General features: G+C 35.9%; 1 protein-coding gene across 1 annotated transcript in view; it reads right to left on the bottom strand.

The window, feature by feature from the left end:
* Positions 1–10,362: 10,362 nt before the first annotated feature.
* The window catches only part of KNL1 (kinetochore scaffold 1), a 56,179-nt gene continuing 42,961 nt past the window's right edge, over positions 10,363–23,580 (bottom strand). Inside the window, 12 exon segments of the mRNA XM_054565145.1 lie at positions 10,363–10,498; positions 11,266–11,388; positions 12,064–12,182; positions 12,381–12,490; positions 13,169–13,237; positions 15,881–15,981; positions 16,414–16,515; positions 17,354–17,393; positions 17,550–17,627; positions 21,213–21,300; positions 22,039–22,155; positions 22,741–22,831. Of these exon segments, the coding sequence (XP_054421120.1) occupies positions 10,363–10,498; positions 11,266–11,388; positions 12,064–12,182; positions 12,381–12,490; positions 13,169–13,237; positions 15,881–15,981; positions 16,414–16,515; positions 17,354–17,393; positions 17,550–17,627; positions 21,213–21,300; positions 22,039–22,155; positions 22,741–22,831 (1,174 nt within the window).

The following is a 23,580-nucleotide window of genomic DNA, read 5'->3' on the forward strand; positions in this document are numbered from 1 at the left end:
AGAAAGTACAGAGCTGCAAACTTAGTTTTGTAATAAATCTCTGAAGAATTACTAGTTAGGCTTCTGGTGACCTACCCATGGCAAGAAAAAGAACAAATCTCTCACCAGTTTTCCCTTCCATCTAGCTAGCTGTATCAGAAAAACTTTAGGAAGAGCCAGGATTATTCTGCTTCGTAACAATGCACAGCTTAACTAGGTCAACTATGTCCCTGTTCCCCTGCTTCATATTCCTGGAGGGTGGGGACCAAGTCTTATTTATTTGTATATAGTTCATGATACATTATAAATATTAGGTGTTTGGTAAATATTTGGTATATGAGTGCAGACTTTCCAGAACTCTACTTAAAAAAAAAAAAATTGATGAAAGGTTAAACTGCTTTGATTCTATTGTTCCCCTCCAGCCAGCAGGGATTGGAGGTAGTGGGACAGGAGTGAAATAACAGTACAGAATGACTGTCTATAAGCCTCCATTCCTGACAGAGAAACAGTGGACTGAGATAAGAAAAGTACTTCCCATCTCAGGCAAGGATCATAGCTTGTAGTTATGCATTCTGCTTCTCACAGGAGTGTGTGAAATTTAAAGATCACCATTTTAATCAATTCCAGACCTCAGGAAATGCACAAATGAATAAATAACATGCAAGTACCTGGCCCAGATGGAAATCTTCCATAAAAAGAGTACTTAAAAGTCTGGTTATTATGATAAAACTAAGATCACTCAGGCTGAAAATAACCGAGAATGAAAAATTTTTAAATTATCTTTAAGAGGTGTTATTAGTAAAAGTGAGCAAGTCTTACGTCCACAAGAATAAATGGACTTAAATTATACCAAAATGATCTAGACAATATAACAATCAGGGTAAATTTAATTCAAAAGATATGAAATCTCCATTCTCAGAGACTTGACAGATGACCCTTTGTTCCTGATTGGCTCAAGTACAGATCTTTTAGATGTTAGTTATAGCATAATTTGAGTCCATGATAATTCCAAGTATCAAAATCACCAAAATGCAATTTAAACTTAAATCTTGTCCTTCATAACTTATGAAAAAGATGACACTGTAGAATAATGGGAAAAGGATGTTCCTCTTAATAAATAGTGCTGTGTTGATTGGATAACCTTATAGAATAAGAAAAAAAAACCCCAGGAAAAATCTATTTCCAATTTAGATTATAAATCTAAATGTAAGAGGTAAAACAAGAGGCTTTTAGAATATAGGCGAATACCTTCATGACTTTGGGCTAGAGAAAGATTTCTTGATTGGACACATAAAGCAGTAACCTACAAGGAAAAGACTGAAAATTTGAACTACTTTTAAACAGAAATCTTCTATCCATCAAAAAACACCATTAAGAGACTGAAAAGGAAAACTGTAATGAAGGGAGAAACTATTTACCACATGTACAACCAAGTGTTGATAACTAGAATATATAGTAAAAAACTGCTCTGGCTGGGTAGCTCAAGCATTGTTCCAATATGCCAAGATTGCAGGTTCAATCATCAGCCAGGGCACATACAAGAATCAACCAATGAATGCATAAGTGGTAAAACAAACTGATATTTCTCTTTCTCTGAATCAATAAAAACAAATACAAAAACAAAAACCCCTCCAAGTCATCAAGAAAGCAATGCAAAAGAAAAACGGTTTGATTCCTGGTCAGAGCACATACAAGAGGCAACGAATGAATACAGAAAGTGGAACAACAAATTGATATTTCTCTACTTTCCTCTCTCTAAAATCAATAAAAACATAAACAAATGCTCAACCTCATTAATAATCAGAAAAATCAAAATGAAATATTACTATATACCCACCAGAATAGCTAAACTTAAAAAGATTGACATTATCAAGTGTTGGCAAGCACATTAAACAACTAAACACTCATACAGTGCTGTGCTGGTTTTAGTGTAAATTGGTACAACTTTGGAAAACTGGCATAAATGTGAAAATTTAAATAGAGAAATGCTATGACTCAGGAATTTCACTAGTCCATATTATTAACCAACTGAAAAGTATACACATGTGCACCAAGACATATACAGGAATAGTCTCTCAGCACTGTTTCTCATACAATCTAAAAAACAGAAACAATCCAAATGTCCCCCATGAGCAGAACAAGGAATACCAACCATATAGCAAAAATAAAGTACTGATGTACTTCCTGAAAGTGACCACAGGTGACCTCTGAAAATGGTTCACTATTCACTTGACCCAGAAAACCCCACAAAAACATGTAAAACATGAGGTTCAAATGTTCGTGTTCACTTTAAGAACACTTGTGAAACTACCCAGACCATCAAGGGTATGGATATCCAAAAAGCCACCAAGTACCTGAAGGGTGTCACCTTAAAGAAGCAATGTATGCCATTCCGTTGCTACAATGGTGGAGTTGGTAGGTGTGCCCAGGCCAAAGAGTAGGGCTAGACACAGGGTTGGTGGCATTAAAAGAGTGCCGAGCTTTTCCTGCACATGCTCAGAGTGCAGAGAGTAATGCTGAACTTAAGGGTGTAGATGTGGATTCTCTGGTCATTGAGCGCATCCAGGTGAACAAAGCTCCCAAGATGCAGTGCAGAATCTTCAGAGCTCATGGGCAGATTAACCCACATGAGCTCTCCCTGCCACACTAAGATGATCCTTCCTGAAAAAGAACAGATTGTGCCTAAGCCAGAAGAGGAGGTTGCGCAGAAGAGTAAGATATCCCAGAAGAAACTGAAGAAACAAAAACTCATGGCCTTGGAGTAAACTCAGCATAAATAAATACTAATAAAAGTAAAAGAAAAAAAAAACCCCCAACAAACCCTACTACTATATTCAAAGATATGTTTGAATCTATGGACAGAATGTTAAGGGAAGCCAGTCATATGTATAGCATTAATTAGAAGAGCATTTGAGATCTTGCTTCCTGGCATATATGTCATCAATTTGGCTGAAATAAACTCGTACAAATACCATACCCACACACAGGCACACACTTTATTATATAAAATTCAGAAACAGGCAACATTAGTCAATGGTCTTAGAAGTCAATAGTGGTTACCTTTGGAGAGAAGGGAGAGTATTAGACCAGGGGGCACAGGGATGCTACTGGGGTGCTGAGAGCATTCTTTTTTTTTTTTTTTAACCTGAGTGGTAATTACACAGGTTTATTCATTTTATTATAATTCATGGAGCTGTATACACTTTTGATTTGTTATTCTATATGTATATTACATTCACTTTAGCGGTTTAAAAAAGAAATCCCCAGCTCACTACAGATCATTCCCTAGGCATCATACGAATGGTCTTCCGATTAGATAATGAAAATATCTTTTTGACAACTGGAGTAAGAAAAACATGGTGTAATGGACAGAGGACTGACCAGAAATCTGGTCACCACCCTGACTATAACGTTAAACAGCTGAGGTTTTAAGTCATTACACCTCTGTTCTCGGCTTCCTCGCCTAAGCCCATAAAATGGGTGTTGGAAACGAAAAGGAAGGTCTCAAAAAGGCTCCTCCCAGTCTAACGACGGTTCCGCTTTTGTATTCGCCATCGAGCTCCAAAGATCGGTTGGGTCCGGCACGGCCCTGCCTCATTTGCGGCGGAGAGGCCCCATAAGCTAAGTGAGAGAGCATTGGCCCGGATCCCGGTCTCGCTAACGAGGAGACGAACCCGGAGGTGAAAAGGGACCCTGGCTGCGCCTGACAAACTCACCTGGGCCTGCAGCGCCACTCGCTCCGGCTGGCTGTGCGCTCCGACCTCCGTCCGCTGGCCTGGCACGCACCAGACCCTGGACGGACTCGAGACGCCCTCGTTTACGCCCCACTTCTCTACTCCCTTTCTCCCACCTTCTACACACAACCCGAGAGAGTTTCAGCTCTCAACTACGCGCCCCGGAGAACGCCTCAGCTACCCTCAGTCCTGTCTCCGGTTGCAGCGCGCTCTCTGCCCGGCGAGTTTCGTAAATCCCGCCAAACCCTCTCGAGTAGCGTCACGCTCGCGTCAACGTAACGTCTCCCCGCCCTTCTCGGATCCGCCTTCTACCCTGTTGGGCCGCTTTTTGCGAGCCCCGGAGATAAGCTCAAGGAACTTGAACTTGCGTGATATTATGGATTGCCCTTTTTCGTTTACCTCTAAGGACTAGTTCAAAATTTAGGAGTGGCCACTTTCTCGTTTACTAGATCGAGGACTACAACTCTCAAGTGGTAATGTGGTCGGCTCGAGACTACATCTCCCAGTGTGCACCGCAGGCGGACGCGGCGGACGTAACTCCTCGAACTCTCTCGGAAATAGCCTAGTTCTGAGAGCTAAATAAATTATGTATGTAAACGTCAGCTTTTGGAGCTTTCGGTAGCTGAGAGTCTCTGACTCAAATTCCGAGTCCGGCGTTTTCCAGGCCTCTGGAGGTGGTAGAGTTGAGGAAGCTAGAGTAGATGGATGAAACTGGAAAATCGAACTGGTGGAGGGGAAAAAAATGGCTAGAATGTTAGTCAAGCTGTGGTACTTCGCCGGAGATTTGTAGAACTCCAGAGAAAGGAGGCATTGGTTTTGGGAAGGTAAACCTTACGGTTTACTGGCAAGTTTGATCCGTTATTCCCGTTTTTAAGAGTGAATAGGGGTTTCCCGGAGAAGAAGCGCTGGACAAGCAGATAAGAGCATTATGGATATAGAAATTTAACAGCTGGTCAAGGAATAGTATTGTCTGATAAGGGAGGGAACGTGTTGTAAGAGATTCTGAGACTGGAAAGTTACGTTTGAGTTCGGGCTATGAAGAGGCTTAAGACCATGTATGGAGCTTTGGTCTTCATTCTCTAGGTAATGGGGAAATCATTTTAAGTGTTTAACCAGACGAGTCATATGAGTAGATTTATTTTTTTCCCCCAACCACTACTTTGTATTCGTGGGGTGCTTTTAAAGTGTTCATTTAATCCTCACGTCATTGCTTGTGGCATTGATGGATAGATTTCAGGAGAGACAACAAAAGCTTAAGGAATCTCCTGCAATATTTCAGGCAAGAGATGAAAGCTTGACAACAGATTCAGGAATCATTTTGGAAGTACAATCAACTTAGCGATTATAGATGGTCCTGGGGATAACAATAAGCTGCATTTCATACCAGATATGCACATTTACCTCCCATTCTTCACACATACTCCTGAGAGCATCTGCAAATCCATAGTGCCTCTTGGCTGAGTGAAGTCACATAATTTTGACCTTTACTAAAATTAAACTTTGTAGCGTTGTGAATGTTAAACCAGAGAAACCCCATTTGCAGAAAGATTAAGACATTGATTCCCTGGCTGGTGTGGCTCAGCGGACTGAGCACGGGCTTACAAACCAAAAGGTCATCGGTTCAATTCTCAGTCAGGGCATGTGCCTGGGTTGCAGGCCAGGTCCCCAGCAGGAGGTGCATGAAATACAACCACACATGGCTGTTTTCCTCTCTCCTTCCCTTCTGCTCTCTAAAAATAAATAAATAAAATCTTAAAAAAAAATTGAGAGACTAATAAAATGGAAGAGAGTCTGAGACATAAACAGTTTCGAATTCTGATTGCTTTCTAGATCTAGTTTACAATTTCTCAGGGGCCCAACAACACTTAACTGCTCTTAAGGTCTATGAGATATCCCTACACTCCAATATATTTCCCCTTTTTTTCTGTGAAAACCAATTTGAGTGGTTTTCTATTCCTTTCCTAAAAGACAATCTACTAATAACTTGGAAATAAGACAAAGTAGATTTCTCACTAATAGTTAAATTAGCAATTCATGAGTATATGTAAATATGTAATTGAAAGGCTTTGGATATATCCTTAATTATAAATTAAGTGGCCTATCTGAAATCTCAAGGAGGCAACCTCTGATAAGACCAAACTCAGTCAGCAGAAACCTAATCTTTTGTCTGAAGAAAAATAATTTAATCAGCATAGTCAACCTGGAACATAGAAAGGGAAACCAGGAAAGGGAAACCCAGTATCCAAGGTGATCCATTTGCATAGTGCAAGGATGATTTGATATTAGGAAGTCTTTGTCCATGTTAATAGGTCAAAGAGAAAACGGCCATCTGTCGATTTCATCATTTTGAAAAATCATTCAATAAAATTCAACATAAGTTCCTGATGAAGGTGAAAAAATGTAATTATGTTTCCTTAGCATGGTCAAGAAAATATATAGACACCCCAAGTAAACTGCCATTATCTGCTTACTGGTGAAACATTAGGAACACTTTATTATTTTTTAAGACCGCATTTACTTTTAGAGAGAGGGGAAGGGAGGGAGAATGAGAGGGAAACATTGATGTGAGAGAGAAACATCCATCCGTTACCTCTTGCACACACCCCAACTGGGGACTGAATCTGCAACTCAGGCATGTGCCCTGGCTGGGAAGGGAACTGGCAACCCTTTCCCTTGCAAGACAATGCCCAACAACTGAGCCTTACCCCAGTCAAGGCAGAAACACTTTAATTAAAACCAAGAAAAAAATTGTATTTACTACTGTTCAGGAAGTGCCACTAAGTGTTATATTAAAAGATGTAAATGTTGAAAAAGATTTACAGATATGATTATGTAGCTGGATAGTTTAAAGGACAAATAAGAGATAACAGTAATATAACTAATTAGAAATATAAAAAGATGAAAGCTTTATTAAGTGTTAACAATAACAGATTAAACAATGTTAATAGGAAAAAAACTCAAAGTAGCAACAAAAACCGTAAGTAACTAGGAATAAACTTTTAGAAATGTTCAGGACCTGCATGGAGAAATATCTAAAACTATGTTCCCAAAGGAGAAGGCTCAATATTATAATCTTGAAATTTCCCCCAAATCAGTGAATTCTCAATAGAAATCCCAATGGGATTTGTGGCAATCGCTGTTGGTTGCCTACCCAATAGTCATAGCCCTTCTTTATTGCTAGAAGAACCTAGTGTGTGGAAAGATGCTCAACAGTAAGCTTTTAGATTACTTTGTAATCTAAATGTCTTGAAATAAACTTAACAAGAAAAGTGCACATTCTATATGAAGGAAACTTTAAGAAATATTAAATGATATTATAAAAGTACAATTAAAAGGTGTACAAAAAATTAGGCCAATGGAATATAATTATCCCAGTTATCTTAGTTTCCTGTTGCTGATGTAAGCAAATTATCATAGATTTGATGGCTTAAAAGAAAAAAAAAAGGTATTATTTTATAGTTCTGGAGGTCAGAATTCCTAAACTGGTTTCATTAGGCTAAAATCAAGGTTTTCACGGAACTGTGTTTCTTCCGGAGGTCCTAGAAAAGAATCTGTTTCCTTGCCTTTTCTAGTTTCTAGAGGCATCTACTTTCCTTGGCTCAAGGCCCATTCATCTTCAAAGCCAACAATTACTGGCCTCTGCTTTCAACAACACATCTTGTCTGACTCTAACATCCTGTTTCCCTTATAAGGACCTTTGTGATTACACTAGGCCCACCCAGCTAATCCAAGATAATCTCCCCAGGTATAAGATTTCATCCAGGCTTTAGGGAAGCCTGATGAACTACTATGCAACTGTTTTTAATGCTAAATTTAATTTCTTTCTGCCGTTTTAGTCTCTGCCAAATTCTTGCTCTTGATGTTATTCCATCCTTTAAAAATTTCCCCAGATGAAAACTTTTTTAATAGTGTTATTTATTTAATCCTCACCTGAGGACATACTTAATCGATTTTAGAGAGGGGAAAGGAGAGAAAGAGGGAGAGAAACATTGATCAGCTGCCTTTTATGGGCCACAGCCCCACAACCTAGGCATATTCCCTGACAGGGAATTGAACCCATGATCTGAGCCACACTAGCCAGGGCTATGGTGTTCTTTTTTTAAAAAATCGCACCTAAACTATTCTTAGTTTTTAAGTGGCTAATAACATTCATACGATCCAAAATTCACAAAGTACCCAGTAGAAAATTTCGCCTTTCCTTTGCCCTCAGACACCCAGACACTCAGCTTCCCTTCTTCGAGACAATCAGTGTTACCAGTTTATTGTCCATCCTTTCAAAGCTATCCTATAACAAAAAAGCAAACATGTATGCAAGTAGGTATGAGTGTATAAATACTTTTTTACATAAACAGTAGCACATCAATACATTGTCTTTCATCTTGCCTTTTTCACTTAACTACATATCTCGATAGGTTCAGATTAGTACATACAGAACTTCCAAAACATAATTTTTCCTTTTAATCAAATAGTTCACTGAATGCATACACCATACCTCTATTGATAGACATGTAAGTTGTCTATCACCTTTTAATACTGTAGGCAATGCTGAAGTTTTGCATCTGTTTATCTGTAGGATAGCTTTCTAGAAATGGAGCTGTTGAGTCAAAGACTAGTTGCATTTGTAATTTTATTTTTACTTTTAAAATTTTTAAAAAAGATTTTACTTATTTAATTTTAGAGAGAGGGGAAGGGAAGGAGAGAGAAACATCAATGTGTGGTTGCCTCTCACCCACCCCCTACTGGGGACCTGGCCCAAAACGCTGACTGGGAATTGAATGGGTGACTCTGATTAGCAGGCCAGCACTCAATCCACTGAGCCACACCAGGCAGGGCAATTTTTTAAAACTTTTATTAAATCTAGGTAATGGATACATGGGTATTTAATTTCACTGTTCTTTCAACATTTCTGTAAGACACCAAGCAAAGCTCTTTTCACCTCCAATTTTTTATTTTCAAAAAATTCAAGCCTACAGAAATGTTGAAAAACCAGTGCAATTAAACACCCAGGTACCCATTACCTCGATCCATCAATTGTTAACATTTTGCTGTATTTGCTTTCTCTCCCTCACACACATATACACAAACATATACAGTGTAGTGTTAAAAGCCATTTGAAATTAAATTGGAAACATTTGTATCCTAATAAGGACATTCTCCTATAGAACCATATTACTATTATCACACCCAAGGAATTTAACACCAATACAAAAGTAGAATCAATATATAGTTTATTATACTTTAAATTTTTTATTTTTTTATTTTTTTTAAGAGAAATTAGTTTTTAATATTCCTTCAGTATATTCAAAGATATAAATTTCTCTCTAAGTACTATTTAGGTGTAGCTCATTATTTATTTATTTTTAGAGGGGAGAAGGGAGAGAGAAACATGAATGTGTGGTTGCCTCTCAAGTGCCCCCTACTGGGGACCTGGCCTGCAACCCAGGCATGTGTCCTGACTGGGAATTGAACCAGCTACCCTTTGGTTCTCAGGCTGGCACTCAATCCACTGAGCCACACCAGCCAGTGCCAATATATAGTTTAAATTCAAATTTCCATGTATCCCCAAAATATCCTTTATAGGTTTTGTTTTTAATACAGAATCAATCAAGGATTAAGTATTTTGTTAACTTTATTTATTTTCAGAGGAGAGGGAAAGGGAGGGAGAAAGAGGTAGAGGAACATAAATGTGTGAGAGAAATATCGACTGGTTGTCTCTCTCATGCCCCGAACTGGGAGCTGGCCCACAACCCAGGCCTGTGTCCTGACTGGGAATTGAACTAGTGACCTTTTGGTCTGTGAGACAATGCCCAACTCACTAAGCCATACCAGTCATGGTGATATTTTTATTTGTGTATATGAGAAAGGTATAGCTCCAGAAATCAATACCTATATTAAATTCATTACTACTGCCAGAATTTGAAAAAACTGGTGTTTTGTGAGTGATACTGCTTGAAGTGTAATCATTTAATGAAAGGAATTGAGAATATTGCTATAATGCATCTTTCAGAAAGATGGAAACTGCCTAGGCAGAAGAGACGGTATCTTTTTCAACATTTCTGTATATTTCTATCTCCTTACTATATCACAAACACAAAATCAATATATTTACATATATGTACTGGGCCAAAATCAATGACCTTTCCATACAAAATTATACTAAGAAAACACTAATAGACATTATATAATAAAAGGAGGCAAGGTCATCAAGAAAAAAAAAAAGGCAAATTATCCAACAGTTGAGTGCTATTGATTTCTCTTAATAACACTTCTGGAATGGAGAAAACGGAGGATGAGTGCTTTGCAGACAGACATGTCTCTATTTCAGAAGTATCCGCTAGGAAGAAGCCAGGAAACCTATGTTTTTGTCAGTGGTTACACATCCTCAGGGCTTGTATTAAAGCAGAGAGCATCACTTTAGTGAGGAGAAATTGTTCCTAAGTGCTCTACTCCTTAAATCTTTAGTAGAAAGTTGAGCAAGTTGATAGCAGGCTATTTAAGGCCTTTCATTATTTTGAACTGTAGAGCTTTAAAAACTAACCTACAAATTAACTAGAAAACCATCAGAAGGAATTTTCTAGGACCTAAAATTGAAGATTTCACAGAAATAGAGACTCTAACATAATATTATTGAGTGTACTGTGCTTTGTTGTTATAGCTGTGGTCCATGGGTCTACTGGTAGAAATCACAGCCCTGAAGCAGACCTCGGTGAATTCGTTTGACTGCGTTCTTTAGGTAGTTGTCCTCCAGTGGCACTTTAAATAGAAGGTCAGAAATTTCATCATGGCTGGAAAAAACAAAAAGATAATCAATTTTTCTGGAGACCTACACTATTATAGTTAAATGGAGACCTATCTCTATTTCAGTGGAATTCATGTTTTTGGGTAGTGTCCTGGGAAGCACGAATAGGCATTTCTGGAAATAATTAGACTATTGAGTTTGAACTGAGATTCTAAAAACAAAGCCAAGAACCAATTTTGGACATAATTGTGAGGTATCTTGACCTAGCTGCATTCTCTGGCTATAAAATCTAAACTCTTGGACTGCTAGTGTTTGCTGATGGATTTGAGGTGGGCACATTTTAAATTCTGCCACCTTAAAATCTGTCAGCAGTGAGTCTGAAAAGTTGCATACTATATTGCAAGATTTAAATATTTTTAGGTCTGGTTCCACAGGCTAATTGAGAAAAACATCATGACTGCACAGCTTTGTAAATGATTATTCTATTTTTAAGACCACAAAAGTTGTTCACATATGACCGGGGCTAAGCTTATGCAGGATTTTTTCCTTTCTTGATTCCTATTTTAGGTAACAGTGTTAAAAAAGTGGAACAAGTATAAAAGAATAGACTGGTGGTCTACAACATCCCCTGGAGATAGCAATGAAGGTCACTGGCTTTGAAAGAACAAATTCTTCAAAATAGAAGTCAGAAAGAAGTAACATTTGGTTCTCACTATGGTCTATCCATTTGTTGACCACTTTGAAGATCTTTCAAATGATCTAACAAAGATAAAAAAGTAATGGGAAGCCCTATCCTGCTGGCCCTTCACTCACCTGATGTTTCCAAGGTGATTTTTAATGGAGAAAGGTAACGGTACAGATGGATAATGGGCCGAGAGAGAGAAAGTTATCTCAAACTTCGCAAATGCTGCAGAACTGGAGAATAAAAGCCTCAATCTGCAAAAGACAAAATCCTCAACTAAAAATACAAAACAAAAATAGAATGAAACACAAATATATCTTCTTTTTACAATGGCATGTGAAACTTTGGTGTACATTATTTCTTGCTCCTATCAGATATACAGGAGGTAAAACATCTGGAACAAAGTATTGTTATGATTAATGAAACTCATTAATAAAGTATTTTAAAAGTTTTCTACTCCTTTTATGATTGAACTGTGTTCCCCCTCCACAAATTCATATGTTGAAATCCTAACCCCAGTACATCTCAGCATGTGCCCTTATTTGGAAATAGGGTCATTGCAGTTAAGATGAGGTCCTACTGAAGTATCATGGGTCTCTAATTCAAAATCACTGGTGTCCTTATAAAAAGGGGCCATTTGGACACAGACATACATGTAGGAAGAACGTCATGTGGAGATGAAAGCAGATAGTGGGGGTTATATATTTACAAGCCAAGGAATGTCAAATATTGCCAGCAAATCACCAGAAGTTAGGAGGGAGACGTAAAAAAGATTCTCTTTCACGGCTCTCAGAAGGAACCAACCATGCCGACACTCTGATCTCAGACTTACAGCCTCTGGCACTGTGAGACAACAAATTTTTGTTGTTTAAGCCACCAAGTTTGTAGTGCACTTTGTTATGGAAGCCCTAGGGAACTAACACACTTACTCAGTATTATTCACATCTGTGTTCATTAGGTTATAATTTGGTCCCCATCTCTTTAAAAACTCAATCTCTTCTCCAAGCAGTCTGCAATGGCTTACTATCAGTGAGATTTCTTGAAGCATCTGGGAAAAATAAAAGAAGCAAAAGAAATTATAAAAACATTTCAGTGTTTAGTGGCTCTTTTATAAAGAACTCTCCAAAGTTAAATGATTTAACACATTTATCATTTCAAGATCCACAATTACACATCTAAAATTTTAGTTCTGCATTTTTGGGACAGGTAACATAATTTGCCTTTAAATACTTTAATCAGAATTTACCTTGGATACCTGATGCTGTGTTGTACATTTCTTCTTCCAGGATTCCTGTTCCTCAATGTACTGAAAAATAAGCTTATGAACTAAAAGGGAGGAAGAAGGAGCTTTATCCTCTGAGGAAGGAAAAACAAAACAAAACAAAAGCAGAGCATTAATTATTCAAATATTTTATATAAATATATAAGCTAGAAATATTATACAAACTATAAATACCTTCAAACTACTAGGTGTCTAAGTATCCTCTCCATTTTATTTTCAAACATATAAATCAGAATACATGGTGAACATAAGACATTCTTATAAAAACTCAAGCCTTTATCACATACAGAATAAAACTTGGTTAAGAGCATAGGCTTAAAAATAACATAAACGTGAGTTTAAAATCCTGTCTTTCCCCACTACCTGAGTGATCCTAAGCACAATGTTTAATTCTTTTGGGCTGTAGGTTCCCAATTTGTGAAATGGAGAATAGTACCTACCTCATAGTGTTGATGTAAGTAATATGCATTGCCTGATACAGAATAAGACTCACAATGATAATTTTTAGATTACAAAAATAGCTATTAATCATCACTCAAGATCTAGCAATAATAACTTAAAAATTATTTCTTTTAAAACCTACCCAATATTTGGAACATAACTCTAGCAGTTTTGTGTCTACTACACATGTCTAAGGACAAATTATTATTATTATTTATATTTAACTTAGTATGTGAAAGAGTTTTCAAGGAGCAATTTACATTTGTAAATTTCCAACATATTTTCTAGTGGCTTAAATGCTTTGAACTTACCATCTAACAGAGATTGAAAATTCAGGTCAACAATGCTCCTATAAGCCTTGTTCAGGAAAGGGAGACCATCTAGGAAGAACCACAATAAGGACAGTATTTCTTTTTATTATCTGATTTTAAGCTACATACAACTCAAGTACTTTAGAGTCCTACTCTTTCTAGGTAGCAGGACTTTTTCATAGGGAGTTGAAGGTTTATCCTTGAATCATATTTTTATCTCTATATGGTAAAGGCTCCTCTGAGACAGCTAAACTATACTGATTTGCAGGCCTTTGGAAGAAATTTAAGGTGTAATACATTTATAGTTATATTTGTTAACACCTCCTTCTTTGACCCCTAACTGCTGTGCAAAGATAATATTATTTTCAGGAACCATATGAAGAGACTGTGACCTCCCATGCCTATTTTCTTTGTACAAATACAGTAAAAATGATTTATGTTTTTAGCATTAGAGTAATGAATTTTAGGTAGCCAGAACAGCTGCCTGCTCCTCCAGACTCTAGAATTATCTCTTGTCTCTCAAATTGATTTTTCCTTTGGATACTACCATGATACAAATAGACATGATCAATCTATACTTTCAAAAAGATTACAGCTCACAGGAACACACAGATAATTGCAGTAATAAACACACCAAGAACTACAAACTGTTATAAACACTATTAAGGCAAACTGCAGGAAGCAACAAGAACATAAAACAGGAGGGCAAGTAACAAAGAGAATAGGTATAGTGAGAGTCTGGTAAAATTTCCTTGAGAAAGTGATAATTAATCTGAGCTTATAAGGATTATTAGTAAAAATTCATTTAGTGAAGAGGGGGTGCTAAACATTTGTGTTTCCTCCAAATTTGTATGTTGAAATCCTAATATCCAATGTGATGATACAAGTGGGACCTTTGGGAGGTGCTTAGATCATGAGGGTAAAGGCATCTTATAAAAGAGATCCCAAAGAGCTAAACTTGGTCTTTTGTCATGTGAAGATACAATCAGAAGCATGCAGCCGGGAAAAGGGCCCTCACCTGACCATGCTGGCTTTCTGATCTCAGATTTCCAGCTTCCAGAACTGTGAAAAATTTCTGTTGCTTATAAGCTACCCAATTTATGTTACTTTTGTTACAGCAGTCCTAATGGACTAAGAAAGAGCAAGAGCTCCCAGGTATAAGAAATGTCAGTATGCAGGTCCAGAGGTAGAATGGAATATGACTTAAGATGAAAGCCCTTAATCTTTTTTCAAAAAAGAAAATTTATTTATTTATTTTTAGAGAGAGGAAAAGGGAGGGAGAAAGAGAGGGAGAGAAACATTGATGTGAGAGAGAAACATCAATCAGCTGCCTCTCACATGTGCCCTGACTGGGACCAAACCCGCAACTGAGGCATGCGTTGCGACTGGGAATAAACCCAACAACCTTTCCCTTTGTGGGACAATGCCCAACTGAGCCACACCAGCCCGGGCAAGACCATACTCTTTTAAGAAAATAAAAGAAATTCATTGTGCCTGACATGCAGAGAACAGTGTAAGATGAGACAGGAAAAGGAGGGAAAAAAAGAGCTTTACAGGCTATGTTAAATATTTTGATCATCAGTCTAAGAGAAGTAGGTGCATGATCAGATGTCCAACAATCATTATAGCTCCAGAAAGGAGAATGAAATGGAGTAGAAAACGAGAAGATCCACAAAGACCAGCTGGAATGTTATTGTAGTCACCTAGGTTAGAGGTGACTATGGACAGAAGAGGGGAAGAAAAGTGAATGAACATTAAATTAAAAACAGTAAGTCTTATTAATGATTTAAATATGCCTAGTGAAGGAGAAAGAGGTATGGAGTGATTCCTAAGTTTTAATTTTGGACCTGGATGGAAGTTGATGGTATTCATTAAGAAAAAGGACTTTTAAAGAGAATCATGTTTGGATGCTGGGACCATACAATGGATTCTAAAGATCCTAAACATTTTATTTATTTTTAGAGAGAGGGGAAGGGAGGAAGAAAGAGAGAGAGAGAGAGAAAGATCAATGTGTGGTTGCCTCTTGATTGCCCCCAATTGGGAACCTGGCCTGAAACCCAAGCATGTGCCCTGGCTGGGAATTGAACCGGTGACGTTTTGGTTCACAGGCCAGTACTCAATCCACTGAGCCACGCCAGCCAGGGAAGATCCTAAACTCCAGTTTGGTCATATTTACCCATGATTGGCTATGATGCAGTTAACTGTTTTAAGAGAAAAAAACCTAAAGATACTGAGGCAACCCCAACAAAACAGCTAGGACTCTCTCAAGTCACCATATAGTGGTTATCTACCTACTTTGATAAGCCTACCAATACACACAGGACTTCCAATTAACTTTTAGGTTAACTGAAGTATAAAAATACAGTCAAGAGTCACCAGCCATAAAAGTAAATTCTCTATGACAAAAGACAAAGAAAAAAGGAACTCAGAGTAAATGGATGTGAATAGCATGTGATCCAGTAACTGAATATGCAAAATTTCTACTGTCTAATGTAATTCAACAAAGGGTAACAGTCATTAGATGAATTTTTATTTTACTCTTTATCGAATAAAATAGACACAACTCTATTCTCACTAATTGAGGTGAGAGCCCATTCTAAGATTTTTTAGCAGTGCTTTTGTTATGTCAATAGTTATTATTGCGTTAAAATAAAAATTTGAGTTTAGCCATATATTTTTCTGCAGAGGGATTATCTTACTTTTGCTACTTACCTACTGGCTCTCCGAAAGTGATGGTGAGTTCTATTGAATCATAAAGAAAGGTGAATACAGCTTGATTATCACTCCACTCAATGATATCCCACTCAGACAGGCTGGACAGATAAACAAGACAAAAAAAATATGTTTTTGAGATAAAAGAAGAAAGTTGACTTCAGATACCACCTAGTTAGTACCAACAACTGCTACTCGAGTTTTTCTGCTGGATTGGGAGAAAAATTTTAATTCAAATATTATGAACGTACAAGCATGCTTTTGAAATAAGAATTCACTCAATCCTGAGTTATATATCAGAGAAAAACCAAGTCTAGGCAATACAAAATATTAAATATTTTAAAATTATAATTACATAGCTCTCTCACCTTGTATACTTCCAACTTAGTGTTGAGTACTTTGACTTGTTTTGAGGCGACATTGGTTAAAAACAGTGACATATACTGCAAACACATGTCAACTGTTCTAGTAGGTGTAGACAACCATAAAGGCATAGGATAAAACACAAACTAATGATATCAGCTTTTTCTTACCTCAACTGATCCAGTAGCTCTTCAGTTGTATTTATTTCTTTTTGTACAAAGTCTATCTGAGCAAGGGTTTGCTCTTTCTGTACTTCTAGTTCTAAGAGATTTCTGGAAAAAAAAATTCACAGAAAGGTAAGTTCATTGTTAGAAAATTCAGACTCTATTAAAATAAAAGGGTTATGACAAGAAGTCACATTTTAGATGGCTCCTCAGTGAGGTGAATGGCATCTATTTTTGCATTCTCAAATGTGTTACTTTTGGGATGAGCATTAATCTAGAGCATGGGCCTTAGGAAAGGCCTAAATCAATGGCTCTTAAATTAGAATCTATAAAGATATCCTTGGGGTTTTTCATGTTCTTTAAAATTATTAAAATTTATATTTTCATTTTGATGATAAAAATGTAAACACAATGCAGATTATGAGATTGCCCACCTTAAAACTGAGACATGCCATAATTTCAGTGCTTTCATTTGGTTTTGTTTAGTTTATTAGATCTAAATAGAACTGATGCTTTATTAGTCATTTTGCTAGCATCAGTTTAATTTCAGCCAAACATTATCACCTGTCAAATTAATATTGTTAATAGGAATTTTACTAGTTTTGTAATTACTTATATTTGATCTCTTTTAGTCTTACAGTTAAATAAAATTCATGAGTATAAGAAATATACATCTCATATTATACTTATTGATATTTAAGTATACTATAAAAATAGTAGGTTTATTTTGCTTAAAAGGATCCTGATATTATTCAAGTTTGAGAAATAGTGTCTTGGATTAATACCCTATAAACAATAGTGCTTAGAAAATACTGTCAACCCCAGGGTCAACGTCAAAGCCTTGAGTCAATAATCATATCCCTGATCTTGTCAGTTTCTAGAGACAGGAAGTTATTTAACCTTGTGAAGTTTAGCATATTTTCTAACACTCAAATTGAAGGCTGACCTTTGAAGCTCTTCTTCATCAGTTTTCAACTGTTCCAGTTCTTTGAAAAGAAAAATAAAAACAAATCTATCAAAATGGATACGTTGAAATGTTCCTACAAAAAATCATCTATTTATTGAAAATTGTATCTCATTAATCTCGCCTAAATAAACCAACTCAGAACAGAAGGGTTCCCCCCGCCCATTTATCTCCTTACCTTTCTCTGCAGTTCTCATTTCAGAATCCCATTCTTCCAGGAAATTGTCTTCCTCTTCATGCTCCAAATTCTTAGTTTCTAAAGTAGACAATGTGCATTAGAATAACCCAGTCAAAAATAGTTTAAAAACTGGACTTAAAAAGAATAGATGCTCCTAAAATATATTGTTAAGAATATTTGACATGGCATAAAAATAGACATATAGATCAATGGAACAGAATAGAGAGTCCAGAAATAAATCCATGATTTATACCCCATTAATATTAAACAGAAGAGGCAAAAACATACAATGGGCTAAAGATAGTTTATTCAAATAAATTGTGTTGGGGAAATTGGACAGATATATGCAGGAAAATAAAACTAGACCACCTTCTTACACCACAAACAAGAATAAATTCAATATGGATTAAAGACTTAAATGTTAGAGTCGAAACCATAAAAATCCTAGAAGAAAACATAGGCAGTGAAATGTCGAAAATGGCTTGTAGCAATATTTTTTCGATATATCTCCTTGGGCAAGGAAAATGAAAGAAAAAAATAAACAACTAGGACTTCATCAAATTAAAAAGTTTTTGCACAACAAAGGAAACCATCAACAAAATGAAAAGACAACCCACTGAATGGGAAAACACATTCACCAATACATCTGATAAAGGATTAATATTCAAAATTTACTTAAAAAACCTTATAAAGCTTAACACCAAAAAACCACGAACAATCCAACTAAAAAATGAGCAAAAGACACTTCTCCAAAGAGGACATATAAGTGGTCAATAGACATATAAAAAGATGCTCAATGTCACTAATCATCAGAGAAATGCAAATTAAAACCACAATGAGATATCACCTCACACCAGTCAGAATGACTATCATCAGTAAATCAACAAACAGCAATCGCTGCAAGGATGTAGAGAAAGGGGAACCCTTCTGCACTTTTGGTGGGAACGCAGATTTGTGCAGCCACTGTGGAAAGCGGTATAGAGTTACCTCAAAAAATTAAAAACGGAACTACCTTATGACCCAGCAATTCCACTTCTGGGAATTTATCCAAAGAAATCTGAAACACTAATTTAAAGAATATAAGCACCCCTATGTTTATTGCAACATTACTTATAATATCCAAGATGTGGAAGCAGTCCAAGGGTCCATCAGTAGATGAGTGGCTAAGACAGCTGTGACACATTTAAACAATGGAACACTACTTGGCCATAAAGAAGAAAATTTTACCATTTGTGACAGCATGGATAGACCTGGAGAACATTACACTAAATGAAATAAGCCAGTCAGAGAAAGACAAGTATCATATGATTTCACTTATATGTGGAATCTAATGAACATACTGAAATAACAAGCAAAATAGAGATAGACTCACAAATAAAGAGCAGGCTGATAGCTCTGGGTGGGAGGGTTGGGGAAATGGAGGGACTGAGCAAAAAAGAAAAACAACTCATGGACAAAGACAACAGCGTGGTGATAGTGGGTGGAGGTGGAAGAAGGTATGGGGGATAACTGGTAATGGAAAAAATACAAAAAATAATCTGTTAAAAAAAAGAATATTTGATAACCACTCATCATTCCCCCATTTTTCCTTGCCAAAAAAAATCACTGAGATATAATTATAATTTCATTCAAAACTTGCTCCTAGAAGCAGACAACTGAACTTTGAGCCATATACCAATGTTCTCCAATAGTCGCTTTTCAGGGGCCATTATCACTTGGAAATTGTTTATATAAGTTTGCATAATCAAAGTTATGTTAGGCAACCCAATGGACTAAGCAGAAACAGATACTATATACATATATATTTAAAAATTTTTACTTATTTTTAAAACCTTGTAGTCATCCTTAAAAATACTGCTCCCCCATCCAAACTAAGTTTAGATTTTTACCTCAAAAATATTTTTTGAATCTTTTTTTTCTTCACCATCACTAGCCCCCCTTAATATAAGCTACTGTACTTTCTTAACCATACCAGTTCAATAAATAACTACTGAACTTCTTACATTTACTCTTGATCTATTCAAATTCCATCCCAACACTGAATAGTCTGCTTTCCTCTCTACTCAGTCTTTGTATCTTAGCTTAATTGTCACTTCCTGAGAGGGAAGCCTTTCCTGACTCAACTAGATCAGAATTCTGTTTCAGGACTTTATAGCACCATGTAACCTCTCTTCCATAGCACTTGCTGTAACATTATTTGTTTAATTCTTATATTCTCCTGTAGACTAAAGCTCTATAGGGCACTTTTTCACTTTTTGTTTTTAATCACCATAGTATTTTTAGCACTGAACACTGTATATGACATTTACTAGGTATTCAGTATATTTGCTCAAGGAATAATGAAAGAACAAGAAAGAAATAGGGAGCCATTTAGTAGTGATACTTAGAGAAGGAAGTGTGATTGTTGGTATTTTTAAAGATGAGAGAGGGGTGCATACATCCAGTAGAGGAGGCAGAGGTTGAATATACAAGACATAAGGAAAAGTTGGTGATACATGATTTCTGAGAAGAGAAGGAGCGATGAAACTCAAAATTTAGGTAGAGAGATTGGTCTTATGGAAAACAAAGGATGAAAGAATGAATAGATAGATTCAAGTTTGGTTTGTTTGGTCACAGAAAGTTTAGAAGTTCAAACCTAATGGTTTCTATTTTTTTTCCATGAAGTGAAGAGAGTAAGGTAATGAACAAAGGGGTAGGGCAGTCTAAGATTATGAAATTCAGATATTTATCAATTCAATGAAGAAAATGTGCACTAGACACTTATTGTATGGAAAGCACAGTTCTAAGAATTTTGAAGGATATGAAGAAAAATAAAAGCTGATTTTTGCTCCCATAGAACTCACAATTTAGTTAGGAAGATAAACTATACAAAAGTAACTATAATTACAAGTAGATTTGATAGGTACTATAAGAAGTACTGATAAAATACCCACAAAAGCTCAGTGGAGATAAAGACTACTTCTTTTGGTAGAAAACAGATTAATGCATTAGAACAGACAAAGTGGCAGGACTGCAGAGAAAGGACAAGATTTGGTTGGAATTTAGAATGTATAAGTAAAACAGTAAATCATGTAAGAAAGAAAAATCTAAAAATGATTATAGAAATGTTTTATGTCAAGTTCAGGAGTTTGGACTTTATTTCATAATAAATGCAAAGAGAAAAGTCTTTCGGGGGTATAAAATAATGAAAGCTGCCCTCCATAATTACTAAGCTGCTGGTTATTAAATATGCAGGTTGGACTGGAAGGAGATAGAATGAAGACTGTGAATGTCAAGTTAGAAGACTTCAAGTAGCACATTTCAGAATTAATGACAGACATGACGGGAATGGGAAAGAACGCAAGACAAGTTGAAAAGCAGATATGACAGAACTTGATAACAGAGACTGAAAAACACTAAAAGTTTTGAGCTTTTTACAGTATATAAGAATGGCGATGCCATTAATAGAAACAAGAAACATTATAGGGAAAACAAGTTTTCAGATTTTAATTTGGAAATGGGAGAAGATAGTAAATTCCATTTATTTACACAGAGTTTAAGGTGCTTAAGGACATGTTTGCAGAGAGTTTCAGCAAGAAGCTATAAAAGTTAAGTCTGGAACTCAAGACAGAGAGGTTAAAAATGCCCTCACCCCAAAACTGTACGTTCAAACTTGTACTTTACCTATTTTCACCTCAGTGAGACAGCTGGCAATCTTCTTAAGTATGTTGTCCATCTCATCTATCCTTACCTGAAGTTTCTCCCTCTCATTCTAAACACACAATATTATAGACTGTTAAATTAAAGTTCTAAACAAAACATTATAACATTATCAGGTTTGAAACAGCTGACATAACTATGTCTAAATCATGAACAGGCAGATCTTAAAATGAATGCCAAAGTTTCCACTCTACATTTAAATACTACTTCAAAAAAAGAGTTCACTAAAAAATGTTCTAGCTATGGGAAACACTGGTCTAACAGAATCATGGCATTTTTTTCTTTACAGAATTTTTAAAAAAGATTTTTGACTGTAGACATTAATATGCTATCTATTATATTTCTCTGAAAAGTGATATTGTATGTAACATATCCCAGACTTACTTGCTAATAGAAAGTTTTTAAACACAGAAATTTTCTTAAAGGATGATCATTTTGGGAGATGCTACTTTAAACACAAACACAAAAGTACGCAGCTAGGTATGAACTGCATAAAAGATAATACTATAGTCCTTAGTAATGGAAAATCAGAATCCTATATTGTTTTATTTTAATCTGTATAATGGATAACAAATTTGAGATAAGAAATAGGTCCATATTAGTAAACATATTTTAGAATTACTCAAGGTTCTAAGATTTGCCACTTTTGATAAATTGAACTCCCCCCTTGAACAATTCTAAGTTTTTGCCCAAGTCTCATTCACGTGTCTAAGAAACAGTCTTCATATTCCACAACCACCATAGAATAATTTCAATAGATCTTTCTATGCTATTAACTTTCTCAAATTACCTGAGCTGACTGCACCAGTTTGTTGTAGAGAGCCACTTTTCCTTGGTGAGTAAAGACTTTAGTCATCTTGGTAAAATGTGATTTTATTTTGTTCAGGTAAATTCCGAAGGCCTTCAGCTATAAGGAAAAGTAAAAGGCTACAATGCACTAAACAAATTAGAAAAGGCAAAAGATCTGAGAAGGCTGGTTCAGATGATACATGCTAAGCGTTACCAATTCTAGATTCTGATTCCGAAGGCAGGGTATTTCTCATTTGTAAATTTAATTTCATTTAATAGTTTAAAAGTGCAACCAAAGATTTTAATTTTGATTCCTGCTTTCAATTCACTTATTCATATTACAAATTAGAAAATAACAGGTTCTTAATAACTCTTTTAATGTATTAGAGCACATATAAAATGAGTTATAATTTAATCAAATCTTTCCTCATCTAAATCTAAGTGAAAAGCAAACAAGGAGGGAACTCTAAATAAACTTCAACTATATTTCATATATTAATATTAATTGATAATTTCAGGTTTGAAAAAATTATATATTAACAATTGCTCGTGTATAATTAAATAAAACCTTGGTAACATATTATACCTCAGAAGGAAATTAAAGAAATCATTACTAAACACCAAGTAATAGTTACCTATTTCATAATAAGAATTGTTCAAAATGTCTATATTGATTCCTACTCAGAAAATGAGACAAAAGTACCTCTTCATCCGAGCAGTGTCTCATTTTTTCCCATAGGTTCCCATTTACATCAGTCAACAGTTTATCTTGGTTCAATGCAGAAAGCTTTAATCTAAAATATAGAAAAGTTAATTAGCATAGGTTTCAGAAGTTAGCTTCAATGAATCAACTCAGATCTACAGGCATACTTAATTTAATCCTAGTGGTTTTTCTACATAAATAGAGGGGAATAAACTCAAGAACAGTGACCAGCCTTATTATTTCAACACTTGTAGAACAGTTAAAAAATGTTATAAATCAAAAAAACTTCGCACAAATAGAATCCTCACCTCAATGTTATCAGCTTGTTCCAACATGAAAACATATGCTAATAAAGAATCCTGAAGGCCTATCAATGCGTAATTGTGAGGTTGTAACTATTATTTTAAATACAGGTTCCCAATTCAGTTCAAAGTCCTATCTCAACTCTACAGAATGACATTGATAAAAGTAGCAAAGACACACATATATATATTGGCCTCTTGTTAATAAGCAGAAGAAATAAATTTCTACCAGAGTTAAAAGATATTACATACAAGCATTGAAGTGCAAAATCAAATAGCAGAGCACCTCTAAACAGGCTATTCATTGCATTTAATTCAAATAAAGCATTCTCAGACAAATCATAAGATGCCCAACTTATTTATACAATGTGAAGAAATTTGTCTGTCTCATTCAGTGAAGAACCCCAGTACTTAGTACAGTATCTAGCACACAGTAGGTGCTCAATATATATATTTGTTGAATAAACAAGCCAGAATCAGGCAAATCTGCAATATAATAATTTAACAGCATCTCAAGCTCCTATTTTTAAAACTACAT

The sequence above is a fragment of the Pteronotus mesoamericanus genome, unplaced genomic scaffold (assembly GCF_021234165.1).
Source record: "Pteronotus mesoamericanus isolate MK-2021 breed Mesoamerican mustached bat unplaced genomic scaffold, CSHL_Meso_final contig_164, whole genome shotgun sequence".
Classification (NCBI taxonomy): domain Eukaryota; kingdom Metazoa; phylum Chordata; class Mammalia; order Chiroptera; family Mormoopidae; genus Pteronotus; species Pteronotus mesoamericanus.